General features: G+C 37.6%; 1 protein-coding gene across 1 annotated transcript; it reads right to left on the reverse strand.

The window, feature by feature from the left end:
- Nucleotides 1–723: 723 nt before the first annotated feature.
- Nucleotides 724–22,990, reverse strand: LOC116300679 (transportin-1). The gene is made up of 25 exons (XM_089030812.1): nt 22,805–22,990; nt 22,543–22,618; nt 22,168–22,424; nt 20,959–21,092; nt 20,216–20,297; nt 19,547–19,669; nt 18,911–19,029; nt 18,279–18,339; nt 15,485–15,586; nt 15,043–15,097; nt 14,681–14,833; nt 14,061–14,134; nt 13,877–13,975; nt 13,437–13,489; nt 12,682–12,778; nt 12,025–12,294; nt 11,434–11,592; nt 10,651–10,738; nt 9,804–9,902; nt 9,200–9,295; nt 7,852–7,927; nt 5,578–5,677; nt 5,240–5,314; nt 4,810–4,943; nt 724–4,489 (listed from the first exon to the last, which is right to left on the reverse strand). Exons 1-24 carry the CDS (start codon nt 22,901–22,903, stop codon nt 4,836–4,838), a joined length of 2,655 nt encoding a protein of 884 aa, XP_088886938.1. The 5' UTR covers nt 22,904–22,990; the 3' UTR covers nt 724–4,489; nt 4,810–4,835.
- Nucleotides 22,991–23,027: the final 37 nt, after the last annotated feature.

The following is a 23,027-nucleotide window of genomic DNA, read 5'->3' on the forward strand; positions in this document are numbered from 1 at the left end:
TTCAGTGCGAGCGTATAAAGCCCGGCGTATCGTACAAATAGGATTTATGACGGGGGGGGGGGGGGGGGGAGGGGGCGAAGTTGGTACTGGATATCAATGAAGGGCAAGCAAAAACTTTGCCCCAAGCTAAAATGCTCCCTTTAGTATTATTTTTTTCTTCATGGATCAATATTTAACGATGTAACTCGTTTTTAAAACGTTTGCAATAAGAAACCGTTCTCCAAGAGAGAGACCTCTAGTATTTCGGTGTGAACCACGCGTTCACTTTATATCCCGATATTTTAAAAAACGGATTTTTTATTCCGTTAATAAAAATATTATCGTCCACGCGTAGTTCTTTCGGATCATTTCCGCCGTCCACAGGTATCTCTTTTCGACAAGTTGCGTTTTCAAGGCAAATCTGGAAAAGAAATTGTTTTTAAAAATATCCGGATGCTGCGATAGTGTGGACGGGTCCTGAATGTAGTTAACGAAAGCAGTAAGTATTTCTCGAAGGCTTTGGAAATATAATTACTGAAAAGCTTCGATTTTTTAAACTTTTTTTTTCGATTTTTTTTTTTTTTTTGGACGACAACTATGATATAAAAGTTATAGTTTGATAGTTGACGAACGCTTTGGTGCTGAGATTTGAGTCCGAATAGTGTTTTTGTTTGGTTTTGTGCTGTACATACATGACCTCATCCCATGAGAACTGCGCATTAAGAATTCAAACATATCCGTGCCAAACGTTAAAATCTCGATTTATTTGACATAAAATAATACTAATTCATTTATTATACTAACACTACTATATATAAACGCCAATCGTTACGACACTGACGAGCGAACAACAACGAAAAGCGGTTACTTAGAGGCCGTCTGCATGAAGGTAGGGTGACCGTATTTCTAGGGCTAACTCTTTTGTGTCCTCTGTGGAACCAAAGACTTGTCCCTAGAACCCAGGTTATCCTACCTTTATGTAAACGGTCTCCTAGACACAAGACGCACAAACACAGACCAGCTGGTTTGGAAAATTAATGAAAAAATAATGATTTTATCCGTTAAAATTGAACAAGGGATAAAGTGATCCCTTTGTAAAAGACGTGAGGGCTAGACTTATTGACGGCAAAAATGTCTTGGATGAGTTGGGTGAGGTTATCGTTAACTTTAGGGATTAGGATTAATGGCTGTCTATTCGACTATCTATTATAAAAGTTGAGGAAACGAAAGGAAAGGAATAGAAAAGAAATTTAGGGAAAGAAGGGAGAAGGAAATGGAAAGGGATGGAATTCAAAGGAAAGGAAAGGAAAGGAAAGGAAAGGAAAGGAAAGGAAAGGAAAGGAAAAGAATGGAATGGAATGGAAAGGAATGGAAAGGAAAGCAAAGGAAAGCAAAGGAAAGGAAAGGAAAGGAAAGGAAAGGAAAGCAAAGGAAAGGAAAGGAAAGGAAAAGACGAAAAAAATTCTATTCTATGCTGAATGAATAAGCAGGAACTCCTAATATAGAATTACGTAATCGCGGAATCTATAGTTAGTGAATAATTGTATAACAATTAATTAAAATAAGATTAGATAAATGATAACGAAGGTTTGGACGTTTTTAGCATAAGAACTTAGTAGTTTTCCGATTCGGAAGACAAAACGGAGACGCATACGCTTCCGGCCAAATTAAGATGTACCTTGTTTGAGAAAGAATTAGCATAAAGCGCTCAAAATCGCGCTTTCTATTGGCCAATGAGGAAACGAGCAACGGACAGGGAGTACGTTTTAAGTTTAATCTAATCAGCAAAAACGTTTTGTCATCGAGAAAGCGTATCAATATTAGTGAGTCTGGCAAATTTAAACGTGTTTCGTTAAAAATAACCAGTTACGAGCCTTCAGAAGCGTAAAATATTTAAGAGTTAAAATTTAAAACTTGCCCCAGTCCCTTGCTTGTTTGCGTATTGCCCAATGCTCGACAGAACATCAACTTAAACAATCTTAATATCACGGAAACGAGGGCGAATATTCAATGAATTATAATACTCTAAAATATAAATAATATTCCTATGGATGCAATTCAAAAACACCAACGGGTTATACTAAAATGACATTAATATATCTAGATATTATTTGGTTATTATTAAAATACGATATTAATAAATATTGAGCTGTTATTAAACAGATTAGCCCAGATTTTTGACGGCTGTTTTCTTGAACGTTACGAGTTAGGTTTGACGGAACTGTGGGAGCCTACTCCTCTACGAAATTCTCCGTACCAGAATACTCTTTGAAGGAAAACGGAGAATAGAACCTCTTTACCTTGCGCGTAACGTTTCCCATTTCAATGCTGTTTAAGCATTTGACGGTTAATCGGAATATTGGATTAGCCTTTTTTGAAGTCTTTGGAAACGAGATTTGAAATTTGGTTTGGTTCCAAATTACGGAACCAAGATGAAAACCGGTAAAGAAAGATAATAGTAAACTGGCATGTAAAAACAGGAGAAAAATCTATTGTTAGTAGAAAAAGGACGACCATATCGTTGCAATGGCTTTTGACTCGCAACCTGATTGGATTGTTTAATTTCCGCGGGCTCTGATTGGTTTGACCATATCGTAACACTGACATGTCTTTTGACACGCAACCTGATTGGATGGTTTATTTTCCGCGGGCTCTGATTGGTTTGACCATATCGTAACACTGACATGGCTTTTGACACGCAACCTGATTGGATGGTTTATTTTCCGCGGGCTCTGATTGGTTTGACCATATCGTAACACTGAAATGGCTTTTGACTCGCAACCCGATTGGATGGTTTAATTTTCGCGAAAGGATGAAACTGAAATGAGAACGACGACAAGATCTTATAATAATATTAGAGGTGGAATGTTTGATTTTCAAAATACGAAGGAGTATTGCCGCAACTTTGTTTGTTTGGAAACGAAAACATTTTCCTCCGATGGTTTTCCTTTTTTTCCGACACTGGTTACATTATATGTTGCGAAAAAAGTTCGTTGTTTTGAAATATTACACTGCAGAATTCGGAATACTGTTAATTTTGTACTGTAATGACAAATAAGAGCTTAGATTGGAAAATAAAGCCCTGCAGGCTCCTACAGCTAAGGTCAGCGAATTCTACTTCAAATATAAGCTTCGAGCATACGTTTCTGTGAAGACTGCTAACCATATACTTGACAATTACTTAGTAAGCATTACTATGGCAACCAACTGGTACGATGGATGATTACAGGTTATCAATGACTGACACAGACGACACAGGACCACATACGTCACAATCTGACGTCACGTAACGGTTACATCCAAGCTTTATTAGCTGATCATAAATGACATATATTAAACACTTATGGTTCAGGGGGGAGGGGGTGGGGTAACTTTAATGCTTGGTTCTGCAACCTTACCAGATCATTCAGATTATTTTAGCATTTATCTAGGAAATAAAGGAATTATAAATTGCGATTTTTCTAATAAATCTTTTGGTCATTAATTACAAATATACATTTACTTGAAACTAAAATTATACAAAATATTAGAATTATTCATGTTATTTTTAAAAACATTCAAAGAAAAAGAAAGTTAAGGTCACTTTTTTTTTTTACCAGCGAGCAAGTGTTAACAGCTTTAACGACAGAAAACAATGACTTTTTGCTTCTACTTCGCTGTGCTGTGCTGGCTGACCGTTAACAAAATGTTCCTATTGTATTTAAGAGCCACCTATTCGAGGTGACAGATCATTTTTTTCGATTTAAACGAAGAATTATAAATTATTATCGGAGGATTCAGTCGTTCGAATATTCTATATCCGAGTTAATTTTTTTTCAAGGTCAATGAAGGACTGGTAACGAGCTTGCCATACATAGAATTGTGGGTAATGTTTGCGACACGAGTGAAAAACATTTTTTCGCCAACGAGTCACAAAATTTAACCCCATAATTACTGGTCATCATAGTCGCCAATGTTGGTTGAATTTTTACGTTGCAACCAAAATGGCGACTACGTCTTTTTGTTTGGGATGTTTGCTGACCAGTATGCGTGACATCACTATTACCAGTCTTCCTCTGAACTTGAACTCAAAAAATCGATATTTGATTTTAAGCGCGACTTTGGAAACGTGAGATAATTTAGCTAGATTGATTTGTTACCCCCTTTCTAGATGAACCTTACTAATTAATTAATTAATTAATTGCTTGACATGGGCAACAAATGACACGTCCTTGGTTCTAACAAGACGTCACGTGACACACACTTGACAAGACACGTGACACCGAGTATCCCTGGGAACTATTCCATCCCTTCCCTTTGTTGGTTATGGTGTATATGTCACTACTGTGCAGATTGGTTCAGCTCTATTGGTTAGTTACTCAGCAGTGACAACCCTCCCGGACAGACAGACAGACTGCATGGGCAGACAGACAGACAGATAGTTAGATAGACACTGACTGACGTGACGGTGGACGAAGACAGTCAGTACTTGAAGTACTCCTACCATGGTACACCTGTTATTCCTCCCTTCCTGAAAATAAAAGAAAGGGAAAAAATTATATTTTTAACTTCTTCAGCTTTTTACTTGCGAAGGCAGGGACACCAATTGGTTTCCACTAACAACAAAAATTATCAACCCAGCTTAAAGTTTAATTGCCATTACTACTAATGGCTTTCCGTCTTTCTTTTAAAGCGCCTATTTTAAATCTCCCTATGGATCATGCGCTATATAAGAATTAAATTTATTATTATTTTCTGCGTCAATCAGAAAACCCATCTTATCCTAAACGTGCGCTACATAAATATCAAATGGATATCAACAGTCCTTTTCAACAGTTGACAGGAACTTACCCACAGAGACAGCAAAGGGTCCCTCACTACACACCATAGTTCGCAGACAGGCGTTCACGAAGAGCAGTCGGAAACTGATCGGAAAATCGTTTCCAGTTCTCCTCTCCGACTTGGTTCTTGAAGCCATGGAGGATCTGCAATTTAACAAAAGAGAATGCGTTAGAGTAGATCAGTTCGTTGACTGTGAAATGGCACACGGCACGGCACGGTAATGCCACGGTACGGAATTAACGACCTCTTTCGAAACTATTATTACACACAAAATCATGGCTTAACTAGAAAGTTCGGATACAGTACCGAACGTTTGTCAATTTTATTTTTAACACCGTTTTAAGAAGATCGTTGAAAGCGAACATTATCCATTCACTTTATATCTTACTCCCTCAGCGCCACCTTAACAACCTTAATGTTTAAAGAAGCAATATTTTACCTTGAGAAACATGTCTTTAAGATCGGGACTGGGAGTGACCCAAGATGCAACAGCATCACAAAAGAATATCAGGTCCTGAAGAAGAGAAAAATATCAACGTTTGTCGTAAATCTCCACTGCTGAAGTTCGCATTTTTATCCTAGGATTTGTGCTAATATTCACGTCTTTCAGGGAAAGTCCGTGGAATTTCACCGTTTGGAATTGTTGAATTTGTGCATTATTTACTTTACTTTTGGCATTTGTAAATATTTTGACACTAAGTAAATGATTTTGGAATCAAGGAACACGGTGTTATTGGTGAACTATGTGGAGCCCTTGAGAGTATGACAAAACCCTACCTGCACCACTCCCCCTGGGTTTGCACTTATCATGCTACAGATACCACGGAAGGCCGAGTCTTTTTCTTCGTTGTCGCGAATGTTTCGCAATGATGTGCACCTGTGGTTTAAAAAAAATCATCACATTTAAAGTGGTAGAGTACAAGGCAAGGCTTTCATTCGAATGAGGGTAAAACAGTAAATAAATGACGTCGCCCGAAACCCTTGCTCATTAGCCGTTCCGTGGTTGAGGAAAAGACTGGGTCTAGTTGGCATTGCAGTGCATTATGGGGTTGTTTTACGGGACATATTTCCAAGATGGCGTCTATTTCTTCCCCTTAAGTAACCCTAAAATGCACTTCAGTACCAACTCCACCTAGTTTACCCCTTAAACTCGGAATGGATAATAGAAGAAGATACTTAACTTCGACACGTCATTGCCCCCGTCACGGTTACGGTACGGCATGTCAGTAAGGGCGCGAATAGAAAGGCCTGTTCTGAGTTCGATGAACACGATGCTTTGTGTGGTCTACCTTGGGTACAAACATCACCTTATAAGACATGATTTAGCAAAGGTGTTTCTTCTCAAGCTAGACCACAATGCACCATGTTCACTATCCCAGAAAAGGCCTGTGTTCGCACGCTATGCTAAACGTTTTTCCACACAACGCGCCGCTTAAATCGCACTGAATTTCGCGCTGTAAATAATAGTACACTGTATTTGATGAGAGTTTAAAACATTCTACGAATCGCAGCCAAAATTGCCCGTGTAAACCACCTGAACTGGTGTTGACGTCACATCCATATAAATTAATTTCCATGGCAATATCCCTTATAAATCAAACTTTGAAATAATAGGGCAATATACTTGAATATACTGAAGACATTTATTTTATTAGCATGACGTGTTATTGGACACTATTAGCATGCTACTTAACCAAATGATCGTTATATTTTTACACCCATGGAACAAACAACATAAACAATCCACGTAACATTTATCCACAAGTATCCACCGGTAGATACTGTCTGTTAAATCTCGTTAACGGCGATAATGCTTGTGCGCTTGTATAATCTGTACTGCAAATCAGAAGATTCCTCGTTTGCAGCATTAGCCAATCTACTATGTATAACGAGTACATAGCTACATAATCAGGGGTTTAATAATATACAGTCTTTTGACTAAACGTTGTCGTTGATCGGATCATCCCTACGCTCCTAGACCGAAAAGGATAACGGGTAAATTACCCAGAACTTGCGTCATCCAAACTGCTCGCCAGTTTAAATCTTCGCCGTATGCTCGAGGCATGGTTTTAGCAAATTAAATGGGATCGAAAACAGCGAGCTCAAGACGTGTTAGATAACATATGCGGCAGCTAGTAACTGTAAATTAATTATCCCCATGATCTTTTTCGGTCTAGGCGCGTAGGGATGAAGCCGATCACACGACAACGTTTAGTCAAAGGACTGTACGCAACAAGTGTGCATTGTAGAAAGACAGGTAGCTCGGAATTTGTAGCTGTAATAAAATGGTCTGATAAAATTTTATACTCGCAGCTTTATCGATAGGATCTTATCCATCCTCCGACTTTCAGGACTAAATGATTCTCTTAACTGTTCTAATGACGCTGTTAGGTTGTATCTTCATTTCATAGCAGTTAACAGGCCCTTTCCAGTTAACGGCCACGTGTCTGTACTGGAGGGCAAAATTTATGTTTTCATGTTAAATTGGTGATTCTTTTTAGGTACTTGTAAAGAACTGGATGAAATGATGTTCAACCCGTGTGTTACGAAATGCAGTTTAATTACGATCTCTCAAAACAGGTTGTAGAAAGTTTGTTTGCAGTCCAGTAAATTTCAACCATGGGAATCAAGATGTTCATTCATTTGCTCTCCGTGAATTAATCAGCACGTGATTACTGAGCTGCAAAGGGCCTATTGCTGAGGTGACAAAATCGAGACTTTGTTTCAAATATCACAAAGGTGCAAACAAATTCTTTTAAGCGTCTGTGAAAGGATGGACACTGTCGACCCTGAAGGTCTATCCTTCTCACTACACATGCTAGATGAAATGCCATTTCGTCAAACATGCACAGAAACGATGACAAAGTGCCTCCCTGATGAGTAAGAAGTCTTGCGGGTGCGCCCGTGCCAAGATGTTGTGCGCATTTGTACAGTGAATATAAATGATGTTAACGAGATTGGAGTGACAAGATCTACGCAACCTTGGTTCCCGTGGATTCTTTTAACATTACTGATATAAATAATGAAAAGAAATATACCAACAATACACACCACTTCTGAATAAACTGCGGTAACAAAGGAGCCACTTCTTGCGGACACACTAACCCCAGACGACCAATAGTGATTGCTATTGCACAGTTAACCAAAAAAAGAGAGAAAAAATATATACCAGATGCATGCAGTAATACAACAAAACAATCAGTTTTACTGTGATCATCATGTGGGTTTGATTACCTATGTGGGATTATATGGACTGACAGCAGTTATAGCAGCGATAGTGCGGTACAGTTAACATGGTACGTGTGCCACATAGATGGTGTTAAGGGTAAGTGAGTAAACGATGGTTCCATGTAGGTTTTGGAATATGTACTGTAGTTCAGGTAAATCAGTAGGGGGAAAAAATCACGTAGGGAAAAAAAATCAAGTGTCTAGTCGTTCTAGCGCTTTCGCGCTAACTGGGGACACTTTTCGCTCACACGCACTACACGTCATTGAATATTCTATGCACACAACGCTCAACTCACATGTTGATTTTTACGGAGGGAGGAAACCGGAGAACCCGGAGAAAACCCTCGTAGCATAGGAGAGAACAACACATCAAACAAACTCAATTCACATGTGGCGACCGCAGGGCTCGAACTAACGACCCAACCCGTTGGACTCACAGCGGTGAAAGACGATGCGTTAGCCACGAACGCCACCCATGCTACCCATTTCAGAAGTTAATGCACAATATTTATTTACTACCATTATTGTTGAAGTGCGACCCACGAAGTTTGATGTCTCATTCGCTGACTGGCATTTCAACGACTATCAATCAAAGAACTAAAATACATATATATTGTGGGGGATATTAGACTGAATTCTCTAAAATCTTAATTCAGTCCAAAATCTCCCTCATATTATTTTATTTCAGTTCTGTGATTGACGGCTTTTGGGTGCTCGTTGGCTCACGGAACACCAAACTTTGCAGGCTGCACTTCAACGATGATGGTACAGTATCTACTGTAGTAGCAGTAGATGGAAAAATGATTTTGGGGCATCTCATAAGTATATCTCTCAGAAACCCTTACAAAATATAAACATACAGTGTAATGGGATTGTGCTAGAGTGATTTTACTTAACCAGTAAAACAAAAATTATTTGTTAATGTGTAAAAGTCAAATGGACACAATAGAAAACAATGGAAAGAAACCTCCACTGACTACTGTTTATTCCAGAGGTAAAGTAAAATCATTCTAAAATGTCCCAAAAGCACTCCTTGCCTTTGACAGCGAGTCTATAGAACGAAGACTATGATTCCACGACAGTAAAAGTCATCCAAAAACTTCTGGTTTCAAGTTGAGTATTACTGCAAGTACTATGAATATACTACAATGGTATAAACATTGATACAAACCTGTATTCTCAAGAAGTGTCTTTGGGGTGTGAGGTCGGTTGATTATCTCAATCAGCTGATTCAGGACAAGACCAACATATGTTTCCATTTCAGCACCTGGAAGAGCAAGAAAATGTTACAATTCTTTAAATAGAGACCTTTTTACTTAAGTTATAATGCTTTCCTATTTCAGACCAATGGAAAGCTGGAAGGAATCCTATATAGATCCCCTGTGAAAAATCTCTATTTTGGATTCAAAACAATGTACAAGTATGTTGAATAATAAAATGAAATGTTAATTTTAAATGTATTACCAAGGCTTTTGGGTTCTCAACCAATCATCAGGATTTGTAAAAAGATTTCAGTCCTCAAGACAAGGGAACAGACCTCTTTGGCTCTGACGTAATGTTTTCCCATTTCAGACCACATGTCATTCCCTAGAGTATCATTTCTTTGTTTAAGGTTTGCGCTCAGTTGCACATGAAGAAGACACATGAATATGGATACAGCTTAAACAAAGAATCTTATTCTCAAGGGAATGACATGTGGTCTGAAATGAGACAACATTACCCTAAGCTGAAGAGGTCTATTCTCAAGATAGACACAACAGTGGTACTTTACTTACCAAGTTGTACAGATATTTCACCGATAGCCCAGGTAGCATTATTACATACAGAGATGAAGTCTGGGTTAAGATTTTGTCCAAGAATTGGCATGTAGTCAGCTGTGGAAAGCAACAAAATGCACAGTTATAGGGATAAAGGTAAGGATAAAATAAATATTAAATCCCCCACTTCCAGGGAATCTAGTCTCCCTCACATCCGTTTTTAGTGTCGGTCATCACGCAACGCTCCCTCCCCACAAACGGCTTCTTGCATTCAAACTACATTCCTTTCTCATTGTTTGGCCAATCACAAGACAGGTTATGTATTTGTGGGGAGCGAGCGTTGCATGATGACCGACACTAAAAACGGGTGCGAGGGAGTCCTCAAGTGAGGAAGACAAAAAACTGTATACACTGGATTGCCAAATCATTGTTAAGTTCAAAACATAGTACATAGAAGCTTACCAAAAAGTATTATGGTAAATGACACAATAATTGCTCTTTTACTCTGACGAAGGACTAGTGTCGGTGTATAATTTACCCTTTTATCATTAATCCTAGTATTCATTTGAGAAAAACAGTTGATATCAAACATGTGTTAAAAGTCTCCATGCTTAGTGTTCAGTGCAACAATTTATGAACACTCACAAGTTGTATCTCTAGATATGTACTATTAAATGTACTTCCCATGTACTTTTTTGGTCTCTGCTTCTGTGTTTTATGATTTTGAACTTGACAATGACGTGAGGTCAAGTACCAAAAGAACCCATTAAAACTGAACTGGGGCAGTAATAGACGAAATGAATGGAATTGTTCTGCCTGGAAAATGGGAAAAAATATTGAACGGGATATGAATTTCTTTACCTACCAAGACAAGGTTTGACATGTACAAAACATGCTTTAGTTAAGTCTCCAAGGAGAGCAAAGGAACTCTGTCTGACTTCAGGCATCTTGTCCTGAAACAATGTCATAAAACAAGATTAATGGACCGACCACTTAGCGTACAGTGCAGATTGTTCACTAATACCTGCATGATCAACTCTCCCATGTTGGTATCAAACTCTGTTTTAATCAAATGACTCTTGAAAATTCTCATTTTCAGTATACTTTCATGCCTTTTATAGATGCAACTCATGATTCATTACTAGTATTGAGAATCACAGATGCCATAGCAGTATTGAATTCCCCTCTCACCTCTGGTCTCAGGTTTGATTCTTGAACTTGGCATCACTTGCAAGTGGAGTTGGGTAATCCCTCCTTTGATTAGAGGATTTTTCTCCCTCCATAAAACCTAACCAACTACAAATATCAATGCTTGTATTTGATACTATAAGGAGACAGCATGGTCGTGTGTTCATAGCGTCAGTCTCACAACCCAGTGATGCTGAGTTCAAGTCCCGCTGTGGCCACTAGCTGAGACTGTACTTGTCCTGACTTCTGATTAGTTCAAATTCAGTTTCTCGACCATGCTTGTAATTAGCCTACTGGTTTGCCTCCTTGCCAGTTGGGATTTTCAAAACACTTTATGTTTTTTTCAAAAATTATTTCTTCATTCCAGTTTAATTTCTTAGTTGCATAAACTATTGCATCAACAATTAAATAAAGTTATTTATTAATTATTATTATTTATTTATTTACTCAGTGTTTTTACCTGCATACATTGGAACAGCAAAGTCATGATGTTGCTCCGTACAACAAACTGTTCTATCTGTCCCTCTAGACCCTCAGCCAGTCCACTTAACAAGTCCAAGGCTACAATCATGAAGTCTTTATCTGGTGGTTCATACTGCTCTGGCTGTGCCTGGGACACCTGAAATATAGAACATACATCAGCCATTACTCAGGGCTCCCGTTGATAGCAGAGCTTTTTATTAGTTCTGAAGGGTTTACCCTGGCTTTATTTAATTTTAAATAAAGGTTTCATTCATTCATTCATTCAATTACAACTAGCAGTGGGGGTACCCTATACTGCAAACTGAAAAATGATAGCAATGTTATATTATAATAAATAATTAAACCTTTTTAGCTTTGGTGTAATGTTTCCCCATTTTAGACCACGTGTCATTCCCTTGAGTATAATATTCTTTGTTTGAGTTGTATCTATATTCATGTATCTGATTTCTCCTGTACAACCATTAAACAAAGAAATGATACTCTAGGGAATGACGCATGGTCTGAAATGAGAATATTATGCCCAAGCTAAAAGAGGCCCATTCTTACAGTATCTTGGTAATAAACTTACCAAGCTTTGTGTCAAAGTCTTCTCAACTAGAGAAACACATCTCTGGAAGACTGGTCCAGCATAAGGAAGGAAACCAGATCTCAAGGCAGTGGCTACAGATGATAAACACTCTAATAATGGAAAAAGATCCTTATCTTCATCTTTAAGCTGATTCCATTTTTGGATAAGAGGTGGCATTAGCATCGTGATGTACTCAGGTTTGTTTAGGTGATGGCCAACAGAGTCTGCTAGGGTACCAATGGCATCGTACAGGATAAGAAGGTTCTTGTGCTATAGATAGATAAATATGATGAAAGAGATATCAGAAAATTTGAGATTTAAGTTTTGTGCTGAGAGCACGAAATAAATCGTTGATCAATACCAGATTTTCAGGGATGTCTTAATTATCAATTTTAGAGTACCCTCCCCCCCCCCCCCCAGCAAATTATATGTGGTTGTCAAAACTCTTTGAAGAATGACACATACAACAATAGAAGTCATGATCATTAAATATGTGCATATGATTTGCGGATTATTCTAAAGTTGTACTGTATCTTTCTTAACATTTTACCCATCCAGATTTCTACCTAGTGCATTTAATTTTATCTTATCCACCTTAAAACAAGTACCAGGTATGTACAATACTAAGCCTAGATTGATTACCAATAATAAGTGTACCTGATATTTATTGAAAGCAAACACCAATGTTTCCAGAATAAATCCAAGGTAGGGTACAAGTTCTGTGCAAGCTTCTTCCTCCAGTGTGGCAAAGGCGCTAAAGAGCATAAGAACATTACTAAGGAACCAGTCAATATTTAATCCGGGGGGGAATAATGAAAAGGTAAATTATACACCGTGAAAAGATGAAAAAACTTACTAACGTTTCGGACGCTAGTCCTTCGTCGGAGTAAAAGAGTAGGTTTTATCATCTTTTCACGGTGTATAATTTACCTTTACATCATTAATGTTTCAATAGAAACACCGACGCAGCTCACACTAGTTTTTAGCTAGTTATATCTTCTTTGTACTGACCATATCTAAGTAAGGCAGACAGTTTGGTTTGCAAAGCAAACATTTTGTCAAGTACCCTACTGCTTTATTTTCTTCATCCCTCCAATGTCAAATATTGTTCAAAATAATATTTTATTTTTTCCTCGTCTGGTATCCTAAAAAATTTACTCATTCTGATTGCCTGTTTGAGATTTTTTCTCAGTTTCTACCTGTGGTCATGGTCCAGTATCCTGGGACCACTAAAAATAAATTATAAAAATGTGTATTTACCATCCTCAGGTGGGTCCAGATTGGGAAAACTGTGCGCTTGGTCTTGAAAACGGACCTTGGTCAAACAGCCTTGTTCAGTACATTCAAGACCTTGGGTACAGTTTTTCCCTATCTGGACCTACTGGCTGGTAAATTACACATATATATGATACCTGCATGCAGCTTCTTGGACTCTCTTATTGCTGTCCAGTATTCTTTTTAACAACTATAGGGGAAAAATTACTTGGTTAAGAATAATAAAAAGGGCACTGTATGAGATCATGGAGCAGTCTAAAACATGTTTATTTTTTGTCTTTTGGGGGGGGGGGGGAGAGGAGGAGGGGGTAGATTTAAAAAAATATGTCAGACTAGCATGCCTATATAAACTTGATGTGCAAAAGTATGTGCTTTTTTATTGCGTGTGTGTGTGGGGAGGGAGGGGGGGGAGAGTTAGACTTAAGCAAGCTCCCCAGCCCCTTCCTCCCACTAAAGTCCTTGCGCTTTTTAAACTCTAAACTCATTTAGTTTTAGCTGCACTCAAAAATTTTTTCTTAAACCTTTCTTTCTGTATCATAGCAGTTAAATGCAGTTTATTTTTGTATAAATGACTTACTTCTGTCATGAGCTTCTGTAGATATGCTTCATGTGGTTGGTTGACTACCCAGTGAGCATACCGACTCAGTGTCCAGCAGGTTATAGACCGTACCAGTGCCTGAAACAACAGGTTTATTAAATATGTAACGGGAAAATAAACTCCAAGCAAAGACAACGGAATGAAAGAATATTTTGGTACATACCTTTTTTTCAGAAAGAGAGTTAATCAGGAATGGAACTAGCTCTGATAGATGAGGTGCAATCCCATTCAAGCAGCCTGAAATAATAAAAGCAAATATTTCTATTTTGAAGGCAATAATAATTTATTATATCAACCCATTCCCCTTTGATTTCCTATCTTTAAAAACTTGAAGGTCAATCTAGGTCAGGGCATGCATGTGATGAACAAACAGACTGTAACTCAGTTTAGTGGATTTTTTAGATGGGAGAAAACCAGACCCTGGAAAAAATCTTCAAATCCAGGAATAGACCCAAAAACCTCTACTCACGTCTGTTGTTAAGACCAGGAATTGAACCCGAGACCCCATAAGCGAGAGGCAAGTGCACTATGGCTACACCTAGGTCAGGACATGCATATGAATAGACCCAAAAACCTCTACTCACATCTGTTGTTAAGACCAGGAATTGAACCCGAGACCCCATAGGTGAGAGGCAAGTACACTATGGCTACACCTAGGTCAGGACATGCATATGAATAGACCCAAAAAACTCTACTCACGTCTATTCATAACCTTTCATTTCATACAACTGAGAAAAGGTACAGTAAACTGTACCAAAGTTAAGATTTTCATTTTCATTTTACCTTCAGCGACAGCACCTAGTACCAGAATACCAGATTCTTTAGATTCCCAGTCAGGATGAAAGAGTATTTCCTTGAGTATTGGTAACAGGACAGGAAGTAAGTCATCTCTGAAGACATTAGCAAGGACATCCAGAGCAGCAGCTGAGCATTTTCCTGCGGTAAAAAAATACACCAATAAATGAATAAATAAATAAACAAATAAATAAATGAATAAATAAATGAAATTAAGATAAAATAAAATGTAAGACTGCAGCAGCTGAGCATTTTCCTGTGGTAAAAAAATACACCAACAAACAAATAAATGAATAAACAAATAAATGAATAAATAAATAAATGAAACTAAGATATAAAAAGAAACTTACTCAAGTTCCAGTCAGACAAAGCATCATCATCCATATCATCCTCATCACTTCCAGCCTGATAACAAATCCATGTCAAAATTTAACTCTTAAAGAACTCAGAAGATTCTTATACAAGAATCATAACAGTAAAACCTGTGCAATCCAGTAATATGAGTCCTACAGGTACACAAAGTGATTCCTGCAGACTCCACATGTGAACTGAGTTTGATCAATTCCTTTTTGCTCTCCTTCACCACAAGGATTTTTCTCTGGGGTCTATAGAGAAAATTCTTTTAACTTAGTCCTTGCTAACATTGATTGACGGAAGCCAAAACTCCAAATGTCTCAAAACTCCAAACGTGTGAATAAGTAAGTACAACAACCAGTAATGACAAACTTTCTTTACACGCCACGAAAACAAAGAAAAGAAAGAAGAAGAGAAGAAGAAATGAAGAATGATTACCTCAGCATCTTCATGTTGCTGTGAATGAGTCTTTGATTTATGGAATCTTGGTTTAATGTCTTGTTCACTGTCTGGCACAGCCTCATCATCCTCTTGGTCAGCCTGGAGAAGATTAAAAATTAGTTGACACTACGTTTTGGTATTGAAAGTCAAATTTACACATTTTTATAATGACATGAAGACGTTTTGACTAATTTGCATGATATGCACTTAGATCATGCGCAGACATTTATATTATATCTATATTATATTATAATATTATCAGGCATGTTTGAAAGTCAAATTTACATATTTTTACAAAAAAACATGAAGATGTTTTGACTAATTGCATATGCACTTAGATCATGTGCAGATGTTTTTTACTCGTGTCGTCGCTGTTATGAAGCACTTATAAGCAAAATTAATATTTCTTTTATTTGGTGGCCTGGAAATCAAAATTTCAAGAAGAAAAGTGACACTTCAGTTTTGCACATTTTCTCGATTCTGATTGGCTAACATTTTTTCTTAGATCCGCTGGTTGTTATGACTACCACATGGTATAACAACATTAGAACAGTACTGTATGTGTGTGATTTTGTTGTACTGTTTCCTATGTATATGGATGGTAACCGGTCATGATGCCCCCTTGTCATGACGCCCCCAACCATAACGCCCCCACGTATACCATGACGCCCCCAGTCTGTACTACCATGACGCCCCCAGCATAAACCATGACGCCCCTAGTCTCTATTAACTCTTATTTAATAAGAAGTTTAACGATAATAATATGGCGCTACGAACCCATGTAAATCGAACACTATTGGAGTTGTTTCATGGTCATTACGATTTTAAATAACTCGTTTCTACGCTTCGCGTATCCACGAGTTAAAAACGATACCTACAAGCTGGCGAACACTAAATCTCTGTAGTTAAGCAATGTACTTCTTGAATCTTATCATTTAATAATAGTTAGTTCCAGAACATGATATAGCTGAATTAGAAGTAAAAGAACATCATTCAGATGCATTAGGAATCCAACCATAATTCTAAGACATGTTCATCGATCAAAACTTTTATTTCGTGCGATCAAGTCACGCTGTTGTTACGAAGCACTCTCAACACGGCCCGTGATCGACATTTTGGAATGCCTTTATCGGCACGAGAAAGCTATAAAAAATTCTTCATATTTAAAGGACATCATTTTGGTGCATTTGGAATTCTAGAACATCATTTCACAAAGAACGTTAAAACTTTTTTGTAAGGATTGTTTTTGAGATTCGCACCTTTGTGTTTGTCTATTTCGATAGCTTTTTCAAGTGATTTCAGCAATCGCCGGTAAAGACAAAATATTTCTTCAAGGCATCTGTTTACAGAATAGGTTTTGAAATTACGAACAGAAAGTTGAATAAACTCAATCTCGGAAGTAAATTAGACAGTGAGTCGAGGAATCCAAAGTGATACCTCGCTGTATTCCCGGGTGTGTTACAAACGCGATGCGTCACGTCAACGTATCATTTGTATTTAGATTACAGTAATATCCAGAGTAATATCATAGTTACATGTAACTACGATAATTCGGTATGCTCTTTTGATTTATTTTCCATTTTGTAGCTCTAGAATATCATTTTAATATGAACTCTGAAATTCAGCAGCAATGATTGTTTTTGAGACGCGGTTTGTGTTTCGCGTCACCAAGCGAAGACTTCAAACGCGGAGGAGTTGTGTGACAACAACAGTGTAACGACTTGAATATGGCAAACTACCCGATTTATGTTAGCAATCTTTGCTTGCTTTCCGAAATAGTTATTAAAAACACACATGTTTCTCCTTCAAGAAAGTTTATATGAATAAGGAGGCTATTAAAGTAGAAGAAACGTTACGGATGAGTCAAAAACTTTAGACGCAAACTATAGTTGCCGTGACGACATACCCAGCAGTGAAAAGACTTGTAAAGTGAGAACGGAAAACTACCCGAATTTCGTAAGAAATCTTTGATCATTTACCAAAATATTTAGCAAAAACACACATGTTTCAAAAATACGAATAAGTCAAAAACTTCCTACGCCTAAGAACTATTAGATTACAAGTCTGCGTACTACAACTGCTGAAAACAACTCAATCGTTCGAAAACAACTCGTTCGTTCAAAAACCACTTGTTCGTTCGTGCATAGTTAATGGTCGTGTCAAAGGTTTTAATTCTTTTGCAATGTTTTTCTTACTTTATTCACCAGCACTCTCTTTCTTTTGTGGTATATTTTCAGTGTCAAACTTTTTGGACATAGGTTTCAGAACTTATGCGTAAGCGTTCTTACGGCAACTACGGCGTACTAACTGGAATTACGAATCATTTATCAGTCTTACGAAATTTTGTCGTCAACTTTTTTCTTTTTCGTTATTTTTTGTCGTTCTTGGATTTATACTATGAAATATTGTTAAACTTCTTATTAAATAAGAGTTAATAGAGACTAGGGGCGTCATGGTTTATGCTGGGGGCGTCATGGTAGTACAGACTGGGGGCATCATGGTATACGTGGGGGCGTTATGGCTGGGGGCGTCATGACAAGGGGGCGTCATGACCGTAAACCATATGGATTGCACATTACGTCATCATTGCCATGTTGGTGTCATTTAACAAAAGATTTCTCCTTAGCATCCATTGTTACACCCAGTACCAATATGGTCGGCAAGTTTTAGTCCTCTTGGACTCTCTTGTTAATGCTTGTATCTCATCATTTTTTTGATTTTACAAATATTCCAAATTATGAGGGTAGCTGGATAGTGTATATTGTAATAAAATTCTCAAATAGTTACGTACCTTTAATAAAATTAGGTCAATTTCAGAGTACTTCATTCCATTTACAAGTATGGGAACGAGTCTGGAAGACAAGATATATAAATATATGAATGGTTATGTACAGATGAATACAAATATATTAATATTTCTTTGCTTCTGCCCCATCATTAGCCATTTTAATCTCCTCTAGTTGAACCCCCTGCTTCCGTATTGTTAACAGTAAGAGATAACCATATTTACTTATTTAAGTACTGCCCCCGATTAAATGCAACCCTCAAATGTGCACTGCACCTAAGACCAAAATTATTAATAAGCACCACCCCTGAATAAGTGCCGCCCCTGAATTAATGCCACCCCTGAATTAATGCCACCCCTGAATTAATGCCACACATGGAATCCAAAAGAATTAATAAGCGCCACAGCACTTAAACAAGTAAATAGGATATTTTGTATTTTTTAAATGTTTGTATTCACTTTGTGTTAAGTCATTTGTTACACATTACAGTATGTATATATGGGAAACATATTTCTTTAAATAAGGCCCGCCCTCGAATTAACGCCGCTCCTGAATTAATGCTGCATATATAACCAAAAAAATTAATAAGCGCCTCTGGGCTTAAACAAGTAAATACTGTAATGTTTGGGTTTATTACCTGTGTAAATGCGCAGTCAAAACTTCTACACAGATTGGTTGTTCTGCTAGGGTAAGCCAGAATTCGCAAGCTTCTAGTGCAACACTTTCATCCTTGTCTTGCGTTCTCAGCAACATGTACTAACAAAATAACAGAAACAAACATCAGCATAACAACACAGCACCAACACGAAGTGCAAATGCTTTGATATTTTTGATCAGCGCGAGACCCTTTGCAACAAAATTTGAGGACAGTTAAATGAATATTCAATCCAAATTGAACTGCATTAGGTATGCAGTACATTATATGTACAGTATACTTCAATGTGTTTTAAGTCTTTTATTTCTGTAATAAACATTCTGATTGGTTGGAAGAGCGAGCTTTATGAGAGCACACAAAATGCATACTCTATTGCGATATTCATATCAAAAGTAATGGTTACTGTGCTGTGTGCAGTTAGAAAGCACTTGGAGATTGGCCGAACGCTCAACAAGTGTTGAGAAGCACCCAACCATTAAATGCCATGGGCTTCTCCCCACACTTCGCTTTCTATTTCTTCAATAATTGAACAATTATTGCTTAGTTTGCAATGAGAATACAGAATTTGTGATTGACCACTATTGTTGGTAACTACAAGTAATGCTTATTTTTCAATACCTCCACAATATTGTTCATATGTGGTATCAATTGGTCTGCTCGGACCTCTAGCAACATCACTAATGCCCGACAGACATTTTTCCGGACCTCTGAGTCTTCATCTCCAGCGAGAGCAAACAGGTTCTGGTTTTACAAATGAATAATTATTAGATTATAAGGGGAAGATATCTTGGCGATAATTAAGGATAATTTCTTTAACATCCTCCATTAATGGGGACCTGAAAAATTGTGTGCGGGTTGGTGTGGTGGGGCTAGGTAGCACTCCATTCAGGAGTTGTACTTATATTTCTGTTTGCGTTTGCCTTGTACTACAGGGTTTTCAGAATAAGCTAGTGGCCAATGGAGCTCAGGTGATTGCTTCAAAGTTAACCACTGGCTACTTTTTCTTTTCTATAAAATACCAAGGCCTTCTGCTCCTTGTATCGGATCACAGCCATCTACTTCAGACATATGAACACCTACTTCAAAACATTCTGAAAGCCCTGGGCCCGGTTGTAAGAAGCCTGGATAGCGCTATCCAATGGATAAATCTTATCCAGTGGATAAATTTAATGGTTAATAGCATCGACTTATCCATTGGATAAGGATTTATCCTCCGGATAGTGCTATCCAGGCTTTAAACAACCGGGCTCTGTACTATAGAAACTTTCTAAAGATAAGCAAGTTTACCTCAATGAAAGTGGAGATGTGCATCATGAGAGCTTGTGTTCTATTAACAATGAACTGATTGACGCAAGCAATGGCATGGGACCTGAAAAAGAACCACGAAATTTGTTGAAACTTACTTGAGTGCAAAATTCAAATGTCTTACGAGAAATATTTACTAAATGTAGCACTCCCACTTCACATTTTATTGAAACCCTGAAACAACCTCTGATCGATATCAGGGCATAGCTAACTCAAAGATTAAATTGGGATTTAGCTTGTTAGTTTTTATGGAGGGAGGAAAATTGGAGAAGCAAGAGAAATCAAAAAAGAGACGATGATACCAAGTCCTGGAAGAATTAATAAATAAATGAATATAATAAATAAATATCTTTATTTAAGTGTCTAGTCGTTCTAGTGCTTTCGCACTTATTGGGGACACTTTTTGCACAAATGCATTACCATTACATTCAATATTCTATGCAGATAACAACACTTAACTCACATGTTGATTTTTTTGGAGGGAGGAAACCAGAGAAAACCCACGTAGCATAGGAGAGAACAACAAATCAAACAAACTCAATTCACATGTGACGACCGAAGGGCTCGAACCAGCAACATAACCCGTTGGACTCACAGCGGTGAAAGACGACATGTTAGCCGCAAACGCCACTCATGCTACACAGAACCTGAGATGCACTTCTGCTATGCCACTCAAAGACTTTATTCTCAAGCTCAAGTTCTAGGCTACTAAGTAGTATGTTTACCTGATCTTTGGACTGGCATGACGGAAGAAATTCAAGAATTTTGGGATGAGAACATTTAGTGGTCGATTGAGAGCATCACTGTCAAGCTGGTCAGCAGAGTCTTCACAAATCTTCTGGAGAGCACCAAATGCACCCTGAATACAAACATAGTATGTGTAAGGAATTTGCACTACTAGTTATAAATTATTGCATTTAAATAACTGGTTGCCTTTGCATCCCAAGGATGTGTGTTGTGAACTTGCTAACATTTTTGTGGACTACTGAGCTATGTGAACTCAAAAATTTCAACTTGTTGTCAAATTGATTTTTTACTTTCATCAGTCAAAGATATAAAAGGTACAGACTGATTATTTTTGATTGAGAGCAGAAAAGCCAAATTTCAGCGTGCAGCTGGCAACTACCAAGATCAACTTATATCGAAAACTGCAGTGAGAGTTACCAAGACGATGAACTAAAGTCCAAAACATCAGTTAAGGAAATTTTATTATTATTACACATTTAGGTTCAATAATAGTGTGATAAAGTTGTGAATAAAATCCATATTGATGAAGTGATACAATATCACTGCATGGTAAAATGGAAACAGAGTTTTGCTATCATATTATTTGACCCTAAAGGTGTAATAAACAAATGATTTCATGTTAAGATCCCGATATCTTTTTCACTCACATGTTTTCTAATACTGCTTACTCACTCGCAGACTTCCTTGTTTGCGATAAATGGAAACTCATGAATAAAAATGATATTGGTCTCTTAACATACGATGTATACAACGATCAGTTTACTTATTTGTTATATCCATCATTTATGCTAGTAACTACACCAAACCAGCTAGGCTACTTGCTAGTTCCTTGAAATTTAATATATTCAAATCCACAATCAAAAAAATGACAGCTTTAATATAATTGCCATATTATGGCACAATCTCACACACTAAAAAATAAGCTCTAGTCACGTGATATAACAGAAAAATTATTTATTTTCAACACTCCGGTTTTCGACTGATCATTATTTTTCCAGAATCTGGATAAATCAATTAACTTAATAACTATAGGAGGGTATATCACTCAACAATAAACCATAACGATCATCGCATAAATTTCTATTGTCTGTAAACAAAAGTCTAAGAAATACTGAAGATCTGGACTGAAGGTTAATATATTAAGAACACAAGATTTCATCAAATTTCTTGAGGAAAAAATATCTTACCTCGCAGACGTTATAATCTTCGCTGTCTAACATCTGACATAACGTAGGAAGAAGTTGCTGCCAGTTTGTGAGATCGCCTTTAGCTGCTATCGTTGTTATTAATATGCCTATGGTAGCTCGAATCAATGGCGAAGGATCTCCTATTGCTTGCAGACATTCTGACTTTACAAACTCTCGCACTTCGTTTGGAAAAGTGTGGTAATGTGAACGTACGTTATTCTTTAAAATCAATCCAGAGAGTGACCGTGTTGGTTCGTCTGGTAGAAAACGAAAGCACGCATTACAAATAAGTCTATCATTTCGAAGGAGAGTGTTTGACAGAAGGAACTTTTATTGCTCAATATTTAAAAACGTCTGGCTGTAATCAAATCTTACCTTCGCTCTTGAGCTTCGTAAGCACGAAAATAAGATAGTTATTAAAATCGGGAAATTGGTTGAGAGATTCGAGTTTCTAAAAAAATAGTTAAGGAAAGATTTTAAGGAGAGAAAGCAGGTCAAACTAAAAGGCAAAGACGGCAAAGAGAAGTGTAAGACACGTGTGGTTTGTCTTTAACCGCCACACGATTCTTCGGCGATAATAACACACAGAAACCGACTAGAACCTTAAAAATAACGCTAGAGGTAGAAGAAAGGATACTTGTTGCACTGCACGTTGGGTTTCTGTATTTGGGCTTTGGCTTTCCTTTAGTAAGAGTATTATTTGCTGGAGTCCGTCTTGGTCAGGTTGCCACGCCATTTTGATTTTTCCTTGCTGTTCGCTCGACTATCGCGCTTACCCCTGCACTTCCTCTCGGCCACCCCGAATGGTACTTATTCACTTCCGGTTTGGTGGAAACCATGAGACCATGAAAAAAAAGAAA

Source organism: Actinia tenebrosa, unplaced genomic scaffold (assembly GCF_029948245.1).
Source record: "Actinia tenebrosa isolate PJP-AT-01 unplaced genomic scaffold, QUT_ActTen_1.0 PGA_scaffold15__27_contigs__length_11533743, whole genome shotgun sequence".
In the NCBI taxonomy this organism is placed as follows: Eukaryota; Metazoa; Cnidaria; class Anthozoa; order Actiniaria; family Actiniidae; genus Actinia; species Actinia tenebrosa.